Genomic DNA, 8,639 nt, shown 5'->3' with positions numbered 1-8,639 from the left:
TTTATATATATATATATATATATTGCATGTGTCTTATTGCTTTATATTGAGTTCAGTTATTCATGAGTTGTACAGAACCAAGGTAAGTGTTCTTCCTTCTTACTCCCTTCAAGCTTAAGTTGTTGTTTAGCATTTCAACTCGCATACTCGTACATTCAATGTACTGATGTCAGTTTGCCTGCATCTTATTATGATGCAGATGCAGGTAACCAGGATCAGCATCCAGCGCGCCGTTGATCTAGTCGAGCACTCCAGAGTCAGTGGTGAGCCTCCTTGCATTCCGGAGGACCCTTTTATTCGCTTTCCTAGTTTTTCTTATTAGGATGTTGTGGGGTCTGTCCCAACATCCATCTCAGTATTATAGAGGTTTCATAGACAGTCAGACAGTTAGTTATGAGTCTATCATCTTTGTATTGCAGATGTTTTGCTATGAGACTTAAGTTGACAATTTGGTTAAGATGTTATTTCTTTAAGTTATTGCTTAAACTTATTTTGTTGATTAAGTCTTCCGCTGAGTTCAGAAAACCAGGCCAAGGATTCGCTTGGGGCCAGCAATGGTCTCCGAGTGCCAGTCTCTCCCAGAGTGTAGGCTCGGGGCTTGACAAATGCAAACCTCGAAAGACCATGAGTAAGAAGACAAACGAGAAATATACTAAAAGACACAAAGATTTAACGTGGTTCGGTCAACCGACCTATATCCACAAAGGAGATGAATAATCCACTATATAAATATGAGAGTACAAAATATAGAAAGACATAACCTCAACCAATTCACTCGGAATACATGGGAGGTTCACACAAGTGATAACACTTGTGTCCCACAAATTCTCACCCTAACCAAAACTCTCAAAGCCCCTATAACTACATTGTGAATGCTGATTAAGTTAGAAGGAACAAACCTCTTTTTATAGAGTCCCAAACCTTTTTCTACAAGAAAAAGACTAGCTAATCCTAAACTTTTTCCTAAAAAGAAAACCTATTTATGGTAATTAGAAACTCAGGACAATTAATACCCAACACCTACCTCAACCTTCATCTCCCATAATATTTGTCTAGATTATATACAAATACGTTAGGAATAATATTTTTTTTCTTTTATACAACAAATACAAAAAAAAAGTAAAAAAATCACTTATTTTTCTAAATAATATTTTCAAATCTGTAATCTGTGGAAAACAATTTATCAATTTAAATTAGCTAGAAAAACAATTTCCTTCGTACGGAACACATCCCAATTGTTGCAATCTGCAGAGGTGGCATGACAGATACACATGCAAAGGAATTTCATATTTGGTTTGAATATCAAGCTATTGGTCCTTGAAATCTTCTTTAATTTTGAAAAAAATATGGGGAGGAGGTTTATGTTTAAAACCTAGAATTAATAAAAAGTGACAGATAAGAGTGATTTTGGAATATTATAAATATTTTATTATCTAAATTAGTTTCGTTATATAAAGAGGTGAACATTATATCTCAAATCACTAAGGAGATTAGTGTTACAAAGTCAAATCTAAGAGAAGGTTTTTGAAATTAACTGTAATATAAGAAGTATAATATATATAATCGTAGAGGGTCTGGTAAACCCTTATACTTGTCTCAAATTGTAAAGTGGAACCTTCTACTTCACAAAGTTTCAATTGAACACTTCAACTCAAACAAATAGAAAATTTTAAGTCCCTTTGACCATTGACCAGCCTTAGGTGGCATTAATTTAGCTGAGTTGGAAAAATGCGTGTTACACACGCGAAACATGAGCGTGAATTGAATTAAAAAGTTAAAAAAATTAAATAAAAAGAAAAAATAAATTTAACTACCTTAATAAAAAGGCAAAAAAAGAAAAAGAAAAAAAAATCCCTTTCTTCTTCAAACCCTCCCACCCACCTTTTTGGAAAATAGTAGATTTCTCAACTGCTATATCCATATCCTCTCTATTATCGATTATTTTTTCTTGCAATCTTGTATTTCCTCACTTTTCAAATGAAAACTACACGTTCATCAAAAATCCAAAACAAAAATAATTGGAAACGAAAGAAAAAAATCTTCTCCAAATTGAAAGCTCAAAACGAAATTGAAGAAGGATTTTTGCTGCTACTACTTGCTTCTTTTTATCTCTTTAGAAGCAAAACTTCTAAAAAAATGAAAAACAAATTTTCATCTCTCTTTTAAATCATAAATACAACTTTGAAATTTTCATATTTCTAGATCTTTCTTTTTTCAAGTTTGAATTTTTCTTTCAATTTCAAGTTTTTTGGTGTCAAGTTTAGTATTAAGAGTAGTAGAGTTTGAGTGCTTTCTTCAAATATCAATTTTGATGAAATTGTAAGCTGGCTGTCAAATGTTAATGGACTTTCTTTTGGGTTAGGGTTCTTGAGAACAAAGGGAAAAACATTTTTTAAAAGTAATTATTTGTTTAATAAAATAAATATATAAAAATAACATTGTGACAATTAAATTAATGAGATGGATATGACGTGGCTTTTTTTTGACGTGGATATGATGTGTCATCCATGTCAGATCGAGTGAGGAACATTGGCTAACATAAGGGTTTAAAATTTCTATTTTGTTTGAGTTGAAGTGTCTGGTTGAAACTTTAGAGAGTAGAAGGGTCCAGTTTACAATCCGAGTCAAGTATAAGGGTCCACCAGACCATTTTGCCTAATCGTAGCTAAAAGCTAAGCTTGTAAGGATAACTTTTTTGCCACTAATCACAAACTCTTGATGATGTTTTATTTCGTAGTGCTATTTATAGTTTGTATTTAACTAGGTTGTCATTAATTTAAAATTTTATATTTTCCTTACAATTATTAAATAGTATATAAATATCTTAAATTTCGTAGCTTGAAGTAGTTTATACAAATTGCTGAAAATAACATACTTAAGCAAGATAATAACAAAAAAATTATACACACTATCATATAGTAAAAAGAGCAATTAAAATGACATGCATTGAGATATATCTCATTACATCCTCCTTGGAGAAAAATTAATATTTATATTCAATCCGAAAGTCTTTCGTTTGGACATGTGTTTTGAAATCAATGATTTGAAATTATATTGATATAAAATTGAAGTTTTATTTGGACTTGCAATTTAAATTTCTTAAGTTGTATTTTTTTAAAATAAACATAAATACTCCATAAGTTGTAGAGGCAAAACTATCGAAATTTTCTCAATTCTTATACAATCTTACCAAATGAGTATATTATGATTCATAAATAAGATTTTTGAAATATCCTAAAACGGCATTAACAAATCACATATCTCCAATTCTCCATGTTCCTTTTCTAACGAAATGCTTACGATTACAAATTTTAAAATATACATAATTTTATAAAGATCCACTAGTCATTATTAATAGTAATAATTGATTATTCTTTAATGTAATATGTTGACATGGTACACAAACTTTTTGCCGAGCATGAGTTTTTTTTTGTGCAAATTTAAAATGGTAAGCCTTTTTTTTCATTATAAAATATAAACTTATGAGTTGAATTTTATATTTTTTTTAAAATGACATCATGATTTGAAATTTCAAATCTTGCTTTTTAAAGAATTTAAGATTTAAAATCACGATCTCAAATTACATATTCAAATACTAATTTAAAATCATGACTTCATAAGTACTACATATCTAAACACAAGCTAAGATTTAAAAAAAAAGTATAGAAAATTTTGTACTAGTCTATTTGATAGGGCTAGCTACTATAGGGTTAAGTGTTCCACATGCACCAATTAAAAGAGTGGATTTTGAAGAACTAATAGATATAGATAGATGAAGCGTAAAAGTAAAACATATTGAATATCGTTAGGTACAATTTTGACTATCTTCTATAAAAGAGTTTTGACAATTCTCATTACTCTTTAAACCTTAATGATTGGTCTAATATTTTTTTAAATTTGATCTTAAATGACTTAATCTTCTTCTTGGACAACAATCTTAAAATTGCTCGATTAGAGTCCTAAAATTGACTATATATTTACAGTTAAATACTCATTTATAATGTTTTGTTTATCTAAATAAGATATTTGATTTATCACCCGAAAATACTATAAAAATTGTGCTATATATTATTATTCTTTTCATTGTTAGTAGATTTTATTTTAAATTCATTGTATTTAATTCTTTACGTATATGATTGTGTTTTTACTTACTTTTTAAAATTAAAAAAAGGATACCGTGTGAACTTTCAAGCTACTTTACGTATATTATATATTTAAAGAGGTAATGTAGCATCCTACAATATTATCCATACAGAAATGAGCATCCTACTTTCACCTTTGATTTGTCTTAATTACATGAACTTCATCTGCTTTATGTAGTATATATTGTAATTTAAAATGTGTGCTAAGAAAAAGTAATTATTTGTCTCTTAATTATAATTCTTTAAAGTTTATGTAGGATTGTTATAAGTCTTTTGTTTTTACTACACAATGCATAAAAATATCGCAAATTTGGAAGACATGCAATACTCATGTAAACTAATCATAAGACCATATTTCATCTTTTCGAACTTGCACTTTTTCTTTTTATATTTTGTCTTGATTACCTAACACGTAACTTCAAAAATTATTACACTAATCACATATAAGATAGAAACTATTATAAAACAACTAGCATCTTTTTTGTACAATATTGTTCGAGAAATGCCTGTGCACTACATGGGCCAGGGCACAAGCATTTGTCGAACAATATTGTACAATATGTGTGATGCAACATTGGAGAAGGTAATTTCATGCTTGTTTGAGTTCTTTAATAGGATTACCAAAAAAAAAAAAAAAAAGAGATGCCATCAAGCTAAACTATAATACTCTCTTCGATCTATTTAAAGAAGAATGACTTAATTTGATTTGATACAGAGTTTAAGAAAATAAAGAAGATTTTTCAATCTTGTCGTCCTAAATTAAAGTTATATAAAAAATATCAAAATGTCATTTAATTTAGTGGTCTTGAACATGTTACGTGGAAAACTGAAATTAAAATTTTGCCAAAAAAAGAAATGCGTTTTTCTTTTTCAAACAGACTAATAAGGAAACTAGATCATTCTTTTTTAAACGGAGACAGTAAGATATTATGCTTCATATTGTATATTCATGATTCTTCTTGGAATAAATCTCTTACTCAAGAAAGATTATATAGTTACATAGATTGCAACTTTATTTAGGAGTAAAGTATTATTCCATTTTTAATGACATATAATATGTATGGCCTAAGAGAATTTCTTTCGAAGTTCTGCAATCTCCGTCTTATTCAGCTGGAAGCCTAGGGCAAGAATGTTGTCCACAATAAACGGTTGTGAAGCAAAGATTGAACTAGGAATCGCGACAAGTCCAGGATTTTGACTGTTGAAAGTGCCTAACACAACAGCTTTTTTGTGTCCCACATTATACAGGAAGTGAATAAGACCTATTGGGAACACAAACACGTCTCCAGGATTCACGATTTTGGAGAAGAGACGACTCTTAAAGAAGTTTGCAGGATCAGGGACAAGAAATCCTACGTACAAAGTACCCTCCAGGACAGTTATCAGCTCAGTAGCTCGAGGGTGTGAGTGAAATGTAAAAAGACTTTGTGGTTCGATATCAGCACGAGAAGTAGAAATACCAAGAGTGTTAAGTCCAGGCATGTCTTTTACACCCACAATAGTTACAGCAATACCATACTTGGGGAATGCATCTCTACTAAAATTAAGACTTGAAAAATAGAAATCATTTGGTGTTGCAAGCTTTGGGTCTTTGCAAATCTTTCCATTCACAAAAACTGCACAAGTAAAATAAAGTGAAACTAAGTAACATATTCAGATAACAAAAACTATGCCTCATTCCGAAACAAATAAATAATATAGAAGGATGATTTACCTGAAGCCTGAGAGTCGTTAACAGCAACACATATGTCCTGTAGAGGGTTATTATCATAAGCATAAGCAGGGGAATTACAAATGAAAGCAGTAATGACTAAACTTGTTATGAACCACCACATCCTCATTGTAATGATTTTTGTTTTGCAATCAACCACAAAGGTGTGACTATTTATAGTTGAAATATACGAGAAAAATATTATGTATTGAAAATTCTGCATCGACATTATTTGATAGGGCTAGTATAGAGTTAAACTGTTAAAGTTCCCTATCAACCAATTATATGGTGCCACGAAATCATGAAGAGATTCGCACGTTAGTCCAATAGGAAGAAAGGTAATAATAAGTTGGGTTTTGACTTTTGAGGGATTAATAAATAGACGAAATCGTAAATTAAAAGATATTGCAATAGGTTAGGTGACTATTCATCGTAAAATAAACCAAAGTTGAGTACTTTGCTCTATCTTAGCATATTTTCTCCCAACTCATCAATCGTTGTGTCACCCAAATGAAAATCGTTTCTCTTCCAAATCTAGTTGTAGATTTTGGCAAAAAACTTAAACCCCATGAGTTCATCGCCATACTTAATAAGTATTATTGAGATAATTTAATAGTGGATTTTAGAATTGGTTAGCAACACTATGTAATATAATCTTGTAAAAAATTACAATGGATAAACTTGCAACTTAAGTGATAAATTATAGAATGTAGCAAGTTGACTCAAAATGAAAAATAGAAGAGGGGGCAATGAATCTTAAAGTTGAAAAATGAAAAGCTAAAAGTGAGGTAGCTAGTAAAAAAAAGAAGAGATGATTCAATTAATTGTCAAGTGGCATTTTGTAATTTTTCAATATATATAGGCACAAATTAAGATTTAAAATAGAGATTAGTTTTATAAAGGATTGTGAAAATAGCTCCCAAATTTTAGCATCGAATCATTTTTTTGGTAGGGCTAGTATAAGGTTAAATTAAGAGTTCCACAAGGACCAATAATACGGCGTCACGAAACTATGATGTAGGAGATACACAGATTTTTTCGTCTGCAAGAAGGGTCATTTTAGTCTAGTAAATAATAGGTTAGGTTTTGAGAGATCAATAAATAGATGAAACTTAAAAGTAAAACATAATGAATAGATTAGGTACAATTTTGACTATTCTTTGTAAAATAAACTTGAAGTTCAGTACTTTGCACTATTTTGGAATGTAATTTACCTTTTAGTTATATATAATCTCACTATACCAATTTATTACCATCCCACCTCATCGATTCTCGTGTCACCCTAATGAGAATCTTCTTCCCGCCAAATATCCTCGTAGATTTTGGCAAAGTCCTTAAATCCCATGAATTAAGTTGTTGTTTAAAAATTCAAATTTTGTTACAAAAGATTTTTGGGATGAAAATAAATTCGTCAATCAGTCATCTCCATTTTGAAACACTTTGTACTGCATAAAACGTGTTCAAAATTGTGTTAGGGTCATGAACTTTATGATAAACCATCAAACTCGTCATGACTGGCCGTGGCCATTTTTTTTGCAATATTGAGGCTAATTTTGGCCAATTTCCGTCAAGTAGATTGTTCTTATAATTTTTAGGCATAATACATAAATATGTCATTTAACTTGGCCTCAGCTAACATCTATGCCCTTTAACTTTGGGTGTATATAAGTAGACACTTAAACTTGTATAAATTTGAACAAGTTGACATACTCGTCATATGTGACATAGTACACGGGAGGTGCCACATAAGACGTCAAGTAGGACATGTGTCTTCTTGTTTAATTCTATACAAATTTTAAGTGTACTTGTGCACACTTCAAATTGGAGGACATAAATGTCAAATGAAGTAAGTTAAAGGTCATGTTTATGTATTATCACAAATTTTTAAGAGAGCCCAAAACTTAAATAATGCCTATCCTTTTTAAAGTGAAGCAGCATTCCACAATCCACACAGCCCTTTTAGAATTAAAGTTATCGCCGCAGGTCTGGGGTAAGTTGAGCTATTTTATTTGAGGCTAATTGTTTCTAATCATTTTGATTTATGAACTAATTTCTCATCTTTAATATTTAATTATTTGATGGTTACATGTTTGTGCAGTTTATCATGTATAAAGAATGGATGCATGAACCAACATTTTCTAAGAGATATGTTGAGGGCGTTCAATATTTTATGAAACTTTTTCGGTCTCATTTTGATCCGAACACTAAAATTCGATGTCCATGCCAAGACTGTTTGAATATAAATTTTCAAACACAAGAAGTAGTGTTTGACGACTTGTTTATAAAAGGGATTATGAAAGATTACGTGCAATGGATATACCATGGAGAATAAACAATCACAAAGGAGAGATAATGATGAAGCATATTGAAAAAAATATAATGTAAGCAATCTTCTACCATTAATAAATTGCATTGTAAAATGTAGAAATACTTTTGTGTGTTTGAGGCTCCTTTTATTGTATGTGTTTGTGATTTCTGTTCTGTTTTTTTTAATGCAGAATTTTAAAACTATGGTATCTACATTCTCTGAAATATGGATCTGTAAGCCACATTTTAATATGAAATATTGTGTTTAGATACCTTTTTTTTTTGTCAATAGCATCAAGGTCTACGAATCAATTGTGGATTACAATGTTGTTGAAACTTTTATTTGATGTTAAGGTTGTAATAAGAAAGGTTCGTCTATCTGTTTTATTTTCAATTTAAGTTATTAACCTTACGAGATGAGAAAATATATGTTACTTTCATCTGAGAAAAGAAAACCGATCTATATATATATATATATA

The 8,639-nt window shown here is 30.2% G+C and overlaps 1 protein-coding gene across 1 annotated transcript; it reads right to left on the bottom strand.

Annotated features, from left to right (window-relative positions):
- Positions 1-5,088: 5,088 nt before the first annotated feature.
- LOC102602248 (putative germin-like protein 2-1) lies at positions 5,089-5,983 on the bottom strand. Its single transcript, XM_006345420.2, has 2 exons — positions 5,857-5,983; positions 5,089-5,758 (listed from the first exon to the last, which is right to left on the bottom strand). Exons 1-2 carry the CDS (start codon positions 5,981-5,983, stop codon positions 5,208-5,210), a joined length of 678 nt encoding a protein of 225 aa, XP_006345482.1. The 3' UTR covers positions 5,089-5,207.
- Between the last annotated feature and the right edge of the window lie 2,656 nt (positions 5,984-8,639).

The sequence above is a fragment of the Solanum tuberosum genome, unplaced genomic scaffold (genome assembly GCF_000226075.1).
Source record: "Solanum tuberosum cultivar DM 1-3 516 R44 unplaced genomic scaffold, SolTub_3.0 scf00068, whole genome shotgun sequence".
NCBI lineage: Eukaryota > Viridiplantae > Streptophyta > Magnoliopsida > Solanales > Solanaceae > Solanum > Solanum tuberosum.
The sequence above is the reverse complement of the archived record's forward strand: the minus strand, read 5'-3'. Positions and strand labels throughout refer to the sequence as shown.